We start from the raw sequence: 17,367 nt of genomic DNA on the forward strand, positions 1-17,367 counted from the left end.
TTCAGAGAAATTCCTCAGGCCCTAAGCATTCGCACCCCTCCAGAGAAATTCTACCTGTTTCCAAACTCAAGTCACTCAGCAACGGCTAGAATTTTTGAAAAAGCTCAGCTTCTCTTTAGTTGTTTGGCGGGGGTGGGGAGGGTGAGTAGCGCAGAGAACGAAAGGTTTGAAGAACTTCAGTTACAGCTCTCCACTTTCCTCCATTAAACCGGTAGAATTTGCTTTTTGTGGTCTGGTGGAAAGAAGCTACAATGGTAATTTTCATTCATCTTTCATTCATTCAATGATAATAAAAATTTCTAAGCATCTGTTCAACATTCCATTTGCATAAAAAGGAAACTAATACTTTCTTCTTTCACTACTGCAAGTAATTTACACATTCCCATAGAGATATTTACCTATGACTTCCAAGGCTGTTGTGACATTTGCTGATCCGAAAGTATTATTGGCATAACACATGAACACTCCAGAATCATTCACTCTTGCTGAGCTGATAGTCAACCTTTCCTGACGCACAAAATTGAAGTCACCCTGATGCCAGCTATTACTCTTCACCTGTGCTTTGGTTTGCTGGTTTCAGAAGGAGAGAAAAAGAAATCAGAGATTACCATAAGATTTATATTCAGATCTTTCCTGGGCAAATTAAAAATAGCGGCCATTAACTTCTCCGTATTAGTGTTCATTATATACTACTTAAGTTTAAGAGTAATAAAGCATCATGACGAGTCTGTCATTGGAACACTTCCTATTACAGGATTAGATTGAAAGATAGTCATTAATGATTGGGAACACATGAAAATTCATTTCTTAATAATCATAGCACACATAATTCCAAATTCTTTGTAGTGTTATTTTTTAACAGTGCCAAATTTTAAAAGTCACTATATAAAAAATACCACAGAATGCTGGTATTTTGCAATGAGTCAGCATACTTATATCAATATTTCCTGTTACATATTTTTCTATTCTAAGTTCCAGTAATTGAAAGAAACACATTGTGAATAATAATCAAATAATCATATTCTATTTTACTAACATGTATACTATTTTTATGAAAAGAGAATCACAATGTCTACAACTAATGTGAAAAATCAACCTACAGTTTTTACTAAGCAGAATTTTGGCAACTCTTAAAGGGAGTTCTAAGACATATAATACACACCAAACCAAGCCCCAACTCATTTACGCATGGGTTGAATGAAGACCAAAGGTCGTGAATTCATCTCTGTGATACCACCCTCCCACTCTAATTGTTTCAAGACATGAAGAGATTACTTGTATGGAAAACGTCATGGGAAAAAAACACAATATAAACTACAGCTGTTCTCTGAAAAGATTAAAAGAAGTAGCCTATGGCTTTTTACCATTTCCAAATTTTCTGAAATGTGACACATTCCTATTACAATGGAAAAAAAAAACAACTAAAAAAAGAAATTAAACAGGAACTGACACTGACAGGGAACGAGACCGAGGGTGATTGGTTGGCCGGCCTGGTGAACCGAGAGCCTGTCTGCTCTCACAGCGCTGCAAATCAGCACAGCCCTCTGCAGGGCACCTTGGTGGCCAGTCCAGGGCGCTGGTCACTCCAGCAAATTAACTTCAAAGAAATAACTCAACAAAAAACTGAGGCTCTAAGGGCTTTACTGCAGACTCAGAGATGAACTAAATGTATACCAGATATCAAATTTATAAATATGTGAAAACAAGAAAATACATATGTTACTTAAAAAACATAAATTGAGTGTCACTTAAAATGGCAACTGTGTGACAACACATGCACATGAGGACAAAAAGAAAAGAAAACACCAAAAAATACATGTGGGCAATATAGCACTTATAAGGGCTAGCCACACAGGACTGCTGAGTACTTAATATAAAATAGTCTGAATTGTGTTGTTTCTAAAATATATGTCCTAAATATTGAACACTGAAGATGAAAAAACAATGCAAAATGTCCCATTAATAATTTTATCTTAATTACATGATAAAATAATATTTTCAGTATATTGGGTCAAATAAAATATATTATTAAAATCAATTTTAGCCCTGGCTGGCATAGCTCAGTGGATTGAGCAGGGGCCTGCGAACCAGACGATCACGGTTTGGTTCCCAGTCAGGGCACATGCCTGGGTTGCAGGCCGGTTCCTTGCAGGCTAACTACCAGCAGGGGATGCACAAAAGGCAACCATACATTGATGTTTCTCTCCCTCTCTCCTTCCCCTCTAAAGATAAATAAATAAATAAAATTTAAAAAATCAATTTTATTTTTTTTACTCTGTCATGCGCCTCCTAGAAAATTTAAAATTACACAGGAGGCTCACATTGTATTTCCATTGCACTACTACATACAATGGCGGGGTTATATCTATTTCTCTTTCTGTTATTCTAGTTTTGGAAGAATTTTTACATTGAAATAAGCACAAATCAAAGCTGACTCCCAAAGCTGAATGTTTTGAAACGAAAAGAAGAGGAGCCTTTTTGTTGACTGACTGTGAGAGCCTGGGCAAGCCAGGGACAGGCTAGCCTTTTGTTTGTAGAAGACAATGAGGGAACAAAGGTCCTGACAGGGCTCTGCAGTTAGGAGCACTATGTAGGTTTAAAAACACTCCTTCTAAGATAGCCTTCTAATAATTAACTGGCAGACACCTGCCACTTCACTGTGTAAGAGCCACTGGTAATAAGATGCAATAGGAAGGTGAAGTGACACTTTCTCTAGCCTCTCCCAGTCTGTCGTGTCACAGACTTCTCTGCGAAGGCAGAGGGACAGGGGACAGATAACATACCACACTCTAGATTTCAGGAATCTGCCTTACAGTTCTTGTAAGAGCACGAGAGCATTCAATGGGGAGCTAAACAGGGACACTGAACACGTCAGTGCCAGAAGGAATAGCATGGACACAGTGAGGCAGTATCAACACCTGGACCCAGAGACCCTACGTTAGGGTACTGTCTGAGATCATCCTCAAAAGCAAGTAAAAATACGAGGGTTTATAAGCATTAGAAAAGCTAACCAATGTTCACAAGTGTTGAATAAACTCCAGAGTCTCTCACATTTTAAAACAACTGCAAAACACTGAAACAGTTCACCCTAAATTTCACAGAGTTAAACTTACTTTAAATGGTCAGAATCAAAGAGCATGGGTTTTTAAGATAATTTGAAGGCTTTAACAGTGCTAAGTATTCCAAATTAGGCCAAAAGATATCAATGTAAGATTCATAGATGAACCTTGGCACAGAGCCATGAGCCCCATCTGCAATTCACACATTACATATTGCTCACACATGATTTGGTTTTCCTTAACCCTTGGAGGTGCGCACTGGGATTTCCCCAAAGGGCTCCCAACACTGAAGGCTTATCTACCAGTGTCACTGGATTAATTGGGAATGGCATGTAGGGCTCCTGGGAAACACAGTTCAGAACAAAACTGCCTGGGGCAATTTAATTTCTCATCTCAAAAAGGCTAATTTTCCAGTTACACTGAAGCTCAAATACACACACAGTCTAAACTGTTCTCTTATCTGAAATCAAAAATTATAGAAAGCCAATTAATATAGGATTGTGTTTGGTGAGATTAGTCAAAAATCCATGCATGAGCTATTGTTTTTATTAAATTATATGATATGGAAACTAAAACTTATTCCCTGAGCCATTGGTTTGAAAGAATCAGTCTACAGGATAATCCATTCTTCTAGTCAATGGCAGCCTTCATTTAGCAAGGTATCATCCATCACAGGTCTACATGAATACCATCATAATGCTTTGCATTATGCTAATCACCATGGTTACTTGTTTAGCAAAGAATTCTTTTAAAAGGCATAAAATTGCCATAGTTGAATAAAGGGCATGAGGAGGAAGAAAAGAAAGGAGGAGAAAAATATAGCATTTCCTTTCTTCCAGTGTAATGCACACATGTGTACTAAGGAAAAATGACCACGACAGCGCATTAACTAGAGGGCCAAGATTATTAAAAAAAATAACCGAAAACTCAGTTAATGAAAATTGTAAACAAAGTATCAGAGAAAGTAGACATTTTAAAGGCCTTGCTATTAATGTGAATATTTCAAGAGGAAAAAACTTCAAATATAACTTGCTAAAGATTTATTTAATTTCAAGGTACGCCTAACACAGTAATCTGACATATAGTAGACATGAGATATGCATTTGTCAAATAAATGAGAACTTAAACACAGTCCAAATGTTTCAGATTAACAATAACCATTTTATTAATAGCAACTAAAACAAATAGAAAACCATTAGCAACTTGATCTCAGGTAGCCAGCCTCAAAGGAGGAAATCAGATCCATACAAAAAGAAACCCACCTCTCGAATGGCTAAACCTTTCTGCGGGAAGGGAAGACCTTCCTGGTTAATATCCGAGAACAATAATCTATTTCATTTATGCAAAGAAAAAAACCAGCAACTCTTCCCAATATTTTAAATAATCTGGCTTGAACCGTAATAGCTTTAAAAACTGAAGTATTTATACAGTTAACCATTAGCGGTGTTTTTTTCGTTTCCTATCTAAAGTCATTCTTTAGTCATTCTAAAGAAACAGCATGAAGTAGTAACTTAATTCTGAAGTTCTCATTTAGATTTCCTAAATCTTTTTAGGAAATCTTTTCGATTTCCTAAAACAAACTTACCAAATGGCATTTATGTTACCAGTAATGAGCGCACACATCCACATATGGCGCTGCGAAAGGGGGAAATATGCATCTCAGCACACGCCCAGACGGCTCCACCTCAGAGGGACGCACCAGCTGAGCCATCCCCCAGGACAATTAATAGACTTTAAAAAGAAAACGTGATGATCTCCCACAGAGACAGAATGATATATGGAGGAAAATGAAGGAAAGGATTCACTCACCTGGTTGTTTTCCTTTATCCACAGTGAGTCCACAGAACTGGACACATCTTTTATCAAGCATGTCACCGTAAACTCTTCCCCTTCCCTAAGAAGGTAGCTTGCTTTGGACACGGACACAACTGGTACAGCTCTGATGGCTAGAATAAAAAAAAAAAACACAGCCCTCAAATAATCCCTCCTATCAAAAATATGACTTTTCCCCTCAAATGCATAAAGCTTATTTGGGCATATTTTAAGTAAAATACAAAGTACCATACTGAAGAATCTGTATCACTCGCACCCCTGAAGACACCAGCACTTAAATCACGCATCCTTCAAGTAAATTCATTACTATTGAGTGACAAAGTAGGAATGTCTACACTGAGATTCCAGTGCTGGACAATGTGATTTTGAAGCAGGCGGAAGCCCCAGCCGGCAGAGGGGAGCGGCTTTCCTCTTCATCTCACTCAGCCTTGGTAGTTCATGAGGACATGACCTACACTCATTACAGTCTTTTCCCCAAACAGGTACCGTGTGTTGTAAAAATAATATCTTACTTGTTTCTGAAAGTCCCGGTCTTAAATAATCAAATCTGCCTTACTTCTAGGGAGTGCACTTTTTCAAAAGCCTTCATAAAAACTATTCCATAGCTGAGTACCAACTGGTGTTGAATGAGATGATCTCTGAGATACAAAACCTGTATGTCCTCCTGCTACTGAAATCATCCTAATGCCACAACAATAAGGTCCATAGGCAGTTGGCACTTTCCTCCTCGGACTGTGAGTTGTTTGAGGATGCATTAAGATTAAATAGCTGAAGCGAAAGTCGACTCATACATCAATAGTAAATCAAGGAGTGAATAATCTGTATGCTAATGTCTCCAAACAGTGTAACTAAACTTCCCCAGTGGATTTCTCTTGGAAGAAATACTTTCATGCAATTATGAAACTCCGACCGTCCCAGTACGGCCTTACTGCCAATCTGTGGTAGACACACCCAGCTGAAGGCAGCCATGGACTGGTCCCATGGGGCTGGGACCAGGCAATAAAGAATTCACAAGCAGCTGACATTATTTTGAAGTTAGGGGAACTGAAGAGCCAGCTGCCTGATTGACTAAGACGGACCACTCTGAAGAGAGAAATCTTTTTTAGATCAACAGAGGCTCTGACTCCCAGAAGAAGGTACTACAGGGCCCATACCTGCCCTCACTTTCAGGGTGAACTTCTTCGACAGCACCGACTGGCCCTTCTTGTCCGCGGAGCAGTGCAAGCAGAGCCGATGATACTCGCGCTTCACGTTTCTGATGGTGATGCCAGCCTTGGGGTCCACAACGAATGTCAAGTCCTTGGGGAGAGGCTTCCCCTCGCACCCCATAAGGGAATAATTGGTCACTTCTGGGTCAGTCAGGGGACAGCGGACCAGCGTGTCATTGCCTTCTTTCCCATACAAAGGAAGGTCCACAAGGAAAAGCTTCGCAGGATCTACAGCACATCAAAAATTAGTGGTTTGAACGGCTGCTTACAAGCACTGAAGACACTTTTAAAAGACCAAAAATGTTACCTCTCACAATTCCCAGTAATTCAAACAGCTGCTGACTTTTTTCTTTGTAGGCAAAAGTAGAATTTGTCCATGTTAACAAATGCCAGGCCCTACACTTGGACCATTGCACACTTTATATGTTTAATTCTCAAAACACGCCTAGGTGATGGGCCCCATCATCCCCACTGTACAGATGAGGAAACTGAAGGCCCCAATACGTGGCCCCAATACGTGGCCTAGACATGGTTGGGCAGAAGTCAAACCCAGCCTGACTGATTCCAAAATGTGTACCCTCAAAAACTGAGAATACTGTATTGTAACTACCACTCTTTTTCTGCAACAGGTAATACTCCTGGGAGCATGGGCCAAGAACAGGCTGTCTGATGATACCTACCAGGGGAAAGGTGTTCTCCCTCTGACCCCTCTGGGTGGGTCCTTCCCAGAGTTCCTGGTCTCTAGGACCTTTCAGCTTCTGAACTGAACCCAGGAAACAGTCAGCAGACCACCCAGCACAAATGACATGGGAGCCTCACACTCTATTCCAATTTCTTGAAAGTGAAGTTAAATATAACTTCTGGAAATCAAGTAATTTCAAATGCACAGGGGAGTTTATGAGTTTCGGGAATACTTGATCATCTAAACTAGAACCCAGGTGAGTAAAAGGGGATTTACAATGAATAACTACACCAGGACAACAAACACAGCCAGGGGGAGATTCAGGCAGCCCGGGCCCCCACAAGCGAGAAGGCAACCTCGCTCCACGCGGACGTGCTGCCGCCCTTTCCTGCCTACAGAGAACACGGACACGTGGTCGGGCTGACAGATTCCATCTGAGATTTGTTTTCTTGTTACCCTCTTCATCTGAAAATTAGGTGCTCCACAGAAATCAGTCTAATATAATTAAAATATAACTTTGGCCAATTTTGAAAGCGTTTTCCAAAATGTACCTCCCAGCCTTCCATTTACTCTGTGAATAAATTACTTCCTGCTGGGTGAACAACAGTGCGAGGCTGGAGCTGGCTACTTTCCCATCCACTCTTTTTCAGTTGCTTGAGTCTAAATGCTCCAACAACGCCCCAATTTCCTACACGGCTGCAACAGAGCTTACATAAGTAGCCAAACATCTTAAATCAGTTATAATTAAGTATATTCTAAGTTATTGAGGATGACTTTCCCTACAAAGAAAATATGTGAGTTCTGACACTGACATGACTAATCCAGCAACTTTCCCCATTTAGTCAGTTGCCTACCCATCCTATTAACAAGCAAAACGATACTTCTTACCACCTAGAAAATACAGAGTACCTCTGTCAAAGACCTGTGCACAGGCAACAATTCAACAATTATGGAGCCACATCCAGAGGCTAACTAAGCTGGGCCTCTCAAAGCACATTTCTTTTCAGCTACCCAAACAGGGAAGGGCAACATATCAACTAAGGAGGGGCAGAGTCAATTTCATGGTAACCTTTACAGCAAACATGTAAGTCAACCTCATTAACCATGAGAAAGCTAGGAAGTGCACGACTCTGTCTCCCTAATAACAATTTGGTGAAGCAGGCAGACCAGGTGACCTTATCAAATGATGCAGTGAGGAACTGAGACTCGTGAGGTTGCTCAGGTCTACAGTTTGGGATAAATCTATTCCTTGTTCTTCCACAATACCATGGACGAGGCCTTCTACCCAGGCCTGTGCCAGTGGTAGCCCAGTCCAGGTAGAAGCCCAGGCCTCTTTATAAAGAGGCCGTACTTCTCTTTATAACCTAGCTGTGTCTACTAAACTTCATGTGCTTCAGTTTTCACACCAACAAAAATGTCCTCCTCTCCCCCCGTCCCCAGCAAACCTCCTCCTGACAAATATATCAGAAGCACAAACAGGGGAGTCACTGAATTAATCACAGGAAGTGAGTTACAGAAATCCAACTGTCATATTTTCCTTCTGTTTCTAAGAGGTCACTATTTTTTAAATGAATCAACTGACATCTATTAAGAACTTAGGAAGGGCATGGGGTGCTTTGCTGACTGAGTTATTTTTCTGATTTTTATCCCCTAAAAGTGGGTCAGTTCTTTTGAAGTGTTGGTCTGTTTAGGCCTTTAGAGACCTTTAGTTCCCTGAAGCGTTTTTTACTAAGTAGAAGTCTCTGAGATCTCAAGGCATTAAAATGCAACCTTCCCAAAGGGCCTAATTTATTCTCCGAGTTTACCCAGAGCACTGGGACAAATGGTCTCACCATATTGTCATCTCATTAGGAAGAGTGTCACAGGCCTGCAGACCTTCAGCTGGAATCATACCCAAAGCTATGTATCAAAAGACGGAGAAACCGACAAAGAAAAACTTGCTTTAGGCTTTCTAGACCCAGCCAGCCATCTTATACCTATGGCTTAGTCATCTATACGTCATCCAGAATTAAGGACAAGGTATTAAGTTCTCTGAAGCACAGCATCAAAGAGAGCTGAACATTTACCTCTAACAAACACGTAAATGGAGCTGCCCAAGCCGTCCTCATTGGTGCACGTGTAATTGCCCGTGTTGGTGGCCTCTGCTTTCTCCATGACCCACTCATTGTGTGCTTTCTCACTCTGCTGACCCAGGCTCTCAAAAGTCCATTTGACAAATCCTGGATCGGTGCATAACAGCCTAATCTCGTCGCCAGCGCTGACTATTAACTCTGATTCTGCTGGATGGATGGATGGTGGAGACAGTCCCCCTGGACTCACAGATGGTTGAGAAGAGCCTGCCAAGAAAAAGGAGAATCGTGTTGAATGTGATCTTTTTCCTTGGCGAAATAAAGCATCTCTTCCAATATTGCTTTCCTTCTTCCGTGTACTCTACAATAAAAATAGGACAAAGCTGCCCTGCTATTTATAGTTCAAAAAGAGTTCTGTTTAAAGTTTCTTACGTTCATCTAGAATGCCGTTTTCTGTAACCCTCAATTAATCCTGAGGGCCACACTTGGTGTGCAAGCCAAGATTTTCTGGATGCCCTGGGCTCCTCTGGGTCAAACCTAGAGCTGGGTCAAGTTTCCTTTCTGAATATGGGCCATTGCAATGATACCCACATGCTGACACCCGGCTCAAAAACGGCAAAACAAAATGGCACACTATTCAACAACAACAACAACTATTGGCCCATCACCATTTCGGCAAAATGCACACGACCATGACACAGCTTGTCTTTTTCTTAAAGCTTTGTAAATTCAGGTATTTCTATGTTGTTCTCCTTATACGGTCATCAAAACAAGAACTATTACTGAGTTTTAAACAATAAGGCAGTAAATATAAATCCCATTTTAAAGATCAGACTGTGAGGTATTTTATGGCAAATGTTGGGTTACGGCCCGATCAACCTAATGCTGAGACAGGTTTCCTAGGTAAGAAACTGGTTTAAAGATGGAATCTTCACACTCTGAATATAAAGCTTGAACCCTAGCAAATTCACAGCAGCCAATTCCCTCATTCACCTGCTGCATGAATGCCAACATCTGTTCATTAATTACAATCTTATGATCTGCAAAGGCATCATCCACGGTGCTGGAGAAAATCCATGTAAGTGCGGCATGTGGTTCTTACACCTGGGCCTGCATCCAGAGCTTCAGTACACCTCACAGGTGTCGAAATACATGAAACGTAGCTACAAGGTTCAGGTGTAAGGTGAAGAAAAAGTCAGAGATGGGCTGCACCTTGACAATTATCAGGAAGAGGCAGAAGAGAACACAGCCTGAGAGGAGGGCTGATTTCTTTAGCGCCATAACCAAACCAGCCTGATGGAAATGGGGTTCCCTCGTGGAGACCACGTGAGGTAAGACTAAGCAGGCTAAGCAAGATGGAACCAGGTCATCCAGAGCCCTGAGCATCTAAACACATGCAATGTACCCTAGAGACCAGGTAGAGTCACCGCAGGTTTCTCTGTAGATAGATGGCATGCACTGTGAGATGCCAGAGATCAGCTAGATTTGGGAAGCTCTGGTCCTCAGGGAGGTCAAAGCAGTAAGAACCTATATTAAGGATTTGAGACTAAAGAGGAAGATGAAATATACTGTCAGAGGAAGAACACATCAGTGGTGACAGGTTATAGTGCAATTAAAAATACAAAAGGTTGAGTCATGGGTGACCTGGATGAGGGGGAGAGAGAAGAAAAGACCCCTGGGTGAGGAGGACTGGGGCAAGAGGAAAACAGAAATCCCCAGGAGGTTCTCAGTCTCTTCTGCAGGTTCATGGAGGAAATAGCTGGTGTGCAGAGAATCTGAGTTCCCTCCACACACACACACACAAGGCTGGAGACAAGAACTGACCCGAATTCTGAAGGAGTAAAAAGCCATCCAAGCCAGGTGGAGAAGGGAGTCGGCGGGAGGCAAAGGCAGCAAGAGGAAGTCCTACCAGAAAATAGTCTGAAAAGAACTGGGACAGGATACCTGCTCCCAGGTGCTACCTGGGCAGTAGATGGACTTCTCACCCTATGGACTGAAATTCAGACGGTAGAGGCAGAGCAATAATGTGCACAGTGGAAAGACTGCAATCAGATAATCAAGGGAAAGGGTTTTTGGAAAAAAGAGAAACACACCAGGTACCAGTCTTGGAGAGTTCTTCCAGCTAAGAGGGTGTAAGAAAGAGTCAAGGGAGACTTTAAAAAAAATGGAAAAGAAAAAAAGAAAGAAAACCACCAGAGGGAAAGAGGCAAGGCTACAGGTACGGGGAAGGCAACAGATGAGAAGTTTCAAAGAGAAGTAGGGGGTGGGTCTGAAGGCAGATGCTGAACAAGATCAAAGGGAATGAACAGAAACAAAAGCCTCCAAAATTTGGTTAGACAGAGGCCACAGGAAGTCCGAGAGGACAGTTTCAGTTGAGCGAGAATTCCTGTCTGCTCCAAGGGTCTGCAAGCAAGGGTTTCTCTGTGGAGTAAGACAACAGATGACAAAGAGACAGATCTTCCTTTGTAGTCAAAGAAATTTAAAACAAAAAGAAAATCAGTTTTCACATTTGCAGGTGAAAGAAGAGCCACAGACAGGGACAGACAGAATATGCTCTGAAGGGCCGAAACTGTCCCTACGGGTGTCTGGACGACTGGCCTCAATTTCGGTTTTATCTGGACAAATATTTCCTCTGGGTGTTTTTAACCAGGGCATCAACTGTACCTCCACCATGACAGCAAGCAAAGTACAGCCCGGATCAGAAGACACTCAGCAGCCTTGATTCGTAGAAGATAATGAGGTGAATTATAACCGTCAAATGTTATTAAGCACTAACAGCATGAGAAGTGCTACAGGTGAGACTACCTGTGCCCAGTAAGTAGCCTTAGCATCTAGATGGAACAGCCAGAATATGGAAATGAACTGGTTGGGATTATTTTCAAAGTCCTATAGAGTATTAAACAATAAAAACAGGTACGGCAATAAATAGAGACACTATTATTTCAATTATTTATCCCCTTTAAAATGGGAGTAGTTCCAAGCGACTGTGAGTAATGTTGACAGGAAATTCAATCCAAACACTCTTAAAGAATTCATATCACAAATATTTCAATCTATTCAGTCTTCTCATGACTGGATTGTAAGGACATGTGTACATATTGCAATCCAGGTGAATAACTACTGCTGATCTCTGGGAACCTACCATGCCAGTGTAGGCAAGGCCTAGCTGTGTGATTTAAGGCAGGCCATCTGACCTCTCTGTGTCCAAGTTCCACAACTGAAAAATGATGATAAAAAGAGCTTCATCTCATGAGAGTTCTTATGGGAATCAAATGCAGTAGATATATGCAAGGAGCTTAACACAGGACTGAGCAATTCTTCAGAAACCTAGCTATTACAGAGAAGTAATAAAGCACACTAAGTAAGAGCTTGGCTCTTGAATTAGACTTGCATTCTGGCTCTGACACTAAGGATGTAATCCTTAGGCAAGTTACTAATCAATTCTGCTACAGTTTCCTCATCTATAAAGTACGGACAGTAATAGCAGGCGGTTATGTAAAGCACTCAGAACCGTGCTTGGGCACACAGAAAACACATCATTAATATTAGACATAATTATTCTAAAAACAGAAGCACTGAACACCCCTCCAATCAGCCCTGACTTACTCACTTCCCATGGAAGTGCATGGGTCCGCCACTTCCCAAATGGGCTCCTGCCCAACTTCTCCCTTCCTTGGCAACAACTCCTAGCAATCTTTCCTTCAGAATCTCTACCACACATCCTGTCTACTCTGCTGCCCCACCCCAGACCAGCCGTTCGCTGACCACTTCAGAGAAAGAGCATCCTCTTCTAAGAGGTCTCCATGCCTCCCGCCTCTGCCTACGCCTCCCCCAGCGCATCCTACTTCATAACCCTGAGATGCATCCGCTGAAAATACCACCTTTTCAACAACCCCAGTCGTAATCTCAAAAGCCCTAATAGAGACAGCAGCTACCACTGACATCAGGTACAGCTCACAAAGCACTTTCATGGGATTCAATTGGAGCTGATGCAACCTCTCTGATAAGACAGACCCTTAGGGCTGGCTGGCTTAGGATATTGCAGGCATTCATGTTCCTTCACATGTTCATTTTTCTGCCTGTGCCCAGGACATGCCTACTCTACTGATTCACCTTCCTGTTGAGTGGAAGGCCCAGTCTTAATGGATGTTGTTCGCTCACTGCTCCAGATCACTAAATCCAGCCAACATATCCAGCCACATCAACCAAGTGCTTTGCACTGATGCTCAATAGTTGTCTTCATCTAGATCTTTCCTGCCCTACCTGCTCCAAGGTCTTGGGGACCTCAGAGCAAGAATTCTAAATTGTACTTTGCCCCCAGCACGGTCATAAAAACACTCACTTCAATCCCTGAACATATAAAAGACTGTCATATACACATATAAAGTGACTGAACATGTAACAGATGTCAACAGTCCAGGGACCTATCCCCAAAAGAGGACAGATGTCAATCCTGCTCTTTCACTGAGTAAAGGGAGTGGCTGAATCCATCCGTTAAAACTGCCACAGATACCTGCAAAAACGGAGCCTCGAAACTTGAGATCACTAGCTTAGGCTTCACTCCTAGGGTTTTAAAGAATAAATTTTTAAAATCATTACCACCAGAAGCATTCACGGTTTTATTTTCCAAATAAATTATTTATCAGCTCAAGTTTCAAACTCACACTATTGAAATGAAAATAGTTTATATTAGAGAGGGACTGTGGGTATTATTTATTCTCTTTTTTCCAAACTATCTTGAATGCTATTATAATGTTCTCATAATAAAAAAAAAAGACTGCAGAGATTATGTTAAAAGGTGTGTGTGTTTACACATATACCTACCTTTCTGCCTTTATTATGTTTAAAATTCAATACTGATAAGGTATTCCAACTGAGTTTTGAAATTGCTCTGAAATTACAGGTTTTGAAATGCATCTGGTACATAGCAAATTCTCAACAGATGTTTGTTAAATTGGGTTTTATCTACATCAGGTCTCTTTGCATTAGAAAATGTACTTTCCTAATTATGTTTGGCTAAGGCTAATATTAAAAGATGTTTTCTGTTCCCTGAACAGATATTAATTAATGAGCCAAAAAAAGAAAAAACAAACAAAAAAAAACACACCATTCTGGGGGGCCAACTACTACAGTCAAGGATGACTCTGAGCAAAGAACTACAGAAACTATTCCGCAAGCAGTCACCTAGAAACCTGGCTAAGTGTCGAACCTAGAAGACAGTCCTTGAACTCAACAGAGCAAAACACAAGGCAGGAAAGGGGCACTTGTGGGCAGTCAACAATGCAAAATTTTCACAAGAGTTCAAGGTACGTGCCAACATACCCTCCAGAACCTCTCACACATATGAGATCCGACCACACCCCAAAGAACTGAAAGCAGGAACCCAAACAAGTATTTTGCACACTCGTGTTTATAGCAGCATCCTTCACGACAGCCCAGAGGTAGAAACGACCCCAGTGTCTGCAAACAGATGCACGGATAAACTAAACAATGTGTATACATACACCTGAATATTATTCAGCCATAAAAAGGCATTAAATTCCGACATACGCTACCATATGGGTAAACTTTTAAAACACTATGCTGAGTGAAATAAGCCAGACACACAAGGACAAATATCATATGAGTCCACATATATGAAGTTCTCAGAATATGTGAATTCATAGAAACAGAAAATAGAACAGAGATTCCAAGAGCTAGTAGTGGGAGGGAATAATGGAGAGTTACTGTTTAACGGGCACAGAGTTTCAGTTTGAGATGACAAAAAAAGTTCTGGAAAGGAACCACGGTGACAGTTGCACAACACCATCAACGCACTTACTTAATGGCACTGAACTAGACACACAGAAAGTACTTTCTGCCCAGGCTGGGTGGTTCGCTTGGTTGGAGCATCATCCCATGCACCAAAAAACTGTGGGTTCAATTCCCGGTCTGAGCGCATACCTGGGATGTGGGTTCAATCCCCAGTTGGGGTGCACACAGCAGGCAACTGATCGATGTTGCCTCTCACATCAGTGTTTCTCTTTCTCTCTCTCTCCCTCTCCCTCCACTGCCTTTCTTCTCTCTCTCTAAAATCAATGAAAACATATCCTTGGGTGAGAATTTTTTCAAATGGTACTTTTATTTTATGTATATCTTACCATAATTTTCAAAGATCAGCAATTCTTCAAGGCACACGTGAAGCTTCACACTTTCTCAGCTCTCCTGGCTCTTTCTCATACGACCACTGTGACCCCCAGTGTTAGCTTCTGTGAGCCATTTAACTTTGTTTTCAATCACATCATTTAACAAACTAATTTGTCATTGTTTGTATTTGTTCCATGCAGTTGTAACTGGGGGCATGAATGGCATCTTCGTTCCCATTTCCTATTACCTTATACAAGGCAGGCATTCTAGTAGAAGGTTTTTTCACCCTCTGGGTTCCATAAACTAAGAGTTTCAAATCATATTGGCTACTACATCCAGGAGACTTTGAATGCTCAAGGTTATAAGGTTCTTCTCCCAAACATCTTGCTTTTCTATTCACACTATCTGGGTCATTAGGTTTTATCCTCAAACCCATTTATGGAAGTTGGACTTGACACTGTATTATATATAAGTTAAGTACATGTTATGAAAACTGATCAAATATGAGTGTGCGCACTGGGGGAGAAAGCTGTTGATTCTCTGATAATTCCAACCCTTTACGGGGGGGCTCACCTAAAAAAATATGTCTCCCCAATACTGTGCATTGGGGGAGTAAGCTGTTGATTCTGATAACTCACTTTATGGGGGGGCTCACCTAAAAAAAAATACTGTCAATTAAGTGTGAGGAAAACACTCGAAGATTGTGGGAGGGCCTCCAATTCACAAACACAGGGGGATTCTGCATTCTGACTACTTCACAAGCACTACCTTTATGAAATGAATGTAGAAATTGCAATGAGAAATTTCTGAAATAAGAAATTGCAGACCTTGCATTTTGGGTGTGGCCTGTGGATATCAAGTCAGAACCCCCCTGAGAACTCCCATCGGTCAACCCTGACCCAAAGTCAACCGCAACTCAAAGAAAAGACTTCGCTTCTCCATCCAAAAGAACGCAGCTGTCTGTCTGTCTTTTCTTAAAAGACAGAAAAATAAAATACTCAAGGTATGCCTCTGCGTTTTGTGATCCGTCGATGAAAAGATGAAGTGAGAGTCCAGACTGGGCTTCTGAGGGTAGAAGGTTCTCTGACCTGTGTAAGTGCAAGCGGCCTCCTCAACTGCTGTGCGCTCCGCAGTCACATGCAGCACAGGCCGGACCGTGTCAACCGTTTCTACCACCCAGAGCCCCCCTGAGGTCTTCGTTCCCTTCACAAATGTCTAAAGCTGCAAAGACTGATTTACAGCTGAGGTTAAAAATAAGGAAGTCCTTTCAAAACCTTTGTCCTCTGGACACAAATACAAGGAATCAAGCAAAATAATGGCAAGGAGGAAAACCCACACAGAGAGACCTCGTCCAGCTTTGGGGAAGGAGGGCAGGAACTGTGACTAAGGCAGAGCTGAAACTCCATTGTAGTTCAACTGCTCTTGGGTGTGTGCACTGTTTAACCACAATTTGTAATGAAAAAAACAACAACACTAATGATTTGTATATCCTACTGTTTCTGGCATACTTTTATATCCCCATAGGAACAAACCAGATAAAAAGCAAAATAGAAGGATCCTAGTAATTGCCCACAACACCCGTGAGGCTTTAAACCAAGTAGATGATACTGGAAATAGAATAAAGCTGGAGGAAGGTGGATAATGAGCTCAGTGAAAATCACTCAAGTATTAAAAAAAATGGTCTTGCCCAGGGACAAGGAGATAGCACATCCACTCAAGTGACCACAAAGTGAAGGACGCTCTGCTTTGGTGGACCCCAGAACAGCCCCCATGCTATTGCACCAAAGCCACGCCACCACAACCATTCATGTCTGCCATTTCTGCACAGTGATCTAGATGCTGACGGGGAGCTCAGCCTTATATAGAAGACAAATCCAATTCAAATAAAATAAAAATATTGAACAGGGAAGACTATGTCCCCAGGACCCAAAGGGAGCAGCCATCATCCAGCCTGAAAGGACCACAAAGAGCCGCAGGGGGAGGGGCCCTGAAAGCTGAGCCAGGAAGACTTTGTATGTTCGCACGGGTCCTGCTTGTATGTGTAAGCCAGGAGGGGAGAGGCAAAGGCAAAGTTCTCAGAGTGTGAAGGTGTACAGTGATTCAGGAAAAGCTGGTACTAGAAGGACCCCTCACCGTCCCCAACCCGCCCCGCACTGTGAGCTTGCAGGATCCAAGGCAAGGTCTGTATCCATCTCTAGCCTCAAAGCCACACAGAGCACCGGAAATATGGAAGGAGCTCAGTGAGAGCTCAGTGAGAGCACAGCACGTGGGGAAGGAGTGGCTACGTATAGGGAATGTGGGGGCCAGGGAGGGGGAGATCACTGGGGACATCATCCTACAGAGTGCGCTTCTCTGATCTAGAGTATTTCCTGACTAGCTTTCTTGAAGGT

At 42.0% G+C, this 17,367-nt stretch overlaps 1 protein-coding gene across 2 annotated transcripts in view; it reads right to left on the reverse strand.

Moving 5' to 3' along the window:
- The window catches only part of KIT (KIT proto-oncogene, receptor tyrosine kinase), a 79,475-nt gene that overhangs the window by 36,622 nt on the left and 25,486 nt on the right, over positions 1-17,367 (reverse strand). For both annotated transcript variants that reach the window (XM_037034092.1, XM_037034091.1), the window contains exons 2-5: positions 8,849-9,118; positions 6,047-6,328; positions 4,869-5,005; positions 399-570 (exon numbers count right to left, since the gene is read on the reverse strand). In XM_037034092.1, the coding sequence (XP_036889987.1) occupies positions 399-570; positions 4,869-5,005; positions 6,047-6,328; positions 8,849-9,118 (861 nt within the window). The remainder of the gene's footprint in view (positions 1-398; positions 571-4,868; positions 5,006-6,046; positions 6,329-8,848; positions 9,119-17,367) is intronic.

Source organism: Sturnira hondurensis, unplaced genomic scaffold (genome assembly GCF_014824575.4).
Source record: "Sturnira hondurensis isolate 20B ecotype Veracruz unplaced genomic scaffold, ASM1482457v3 Scaffold0022017, whole genome shotgun sequence".
Classification (NCBI taxonomy): domain Eukaryota; kingdom Metazoa; phylum Chordata; class Mammalia; order Chiroptera; family Phyllostomidae; genus Sturnira; species Sturnira hondurensis.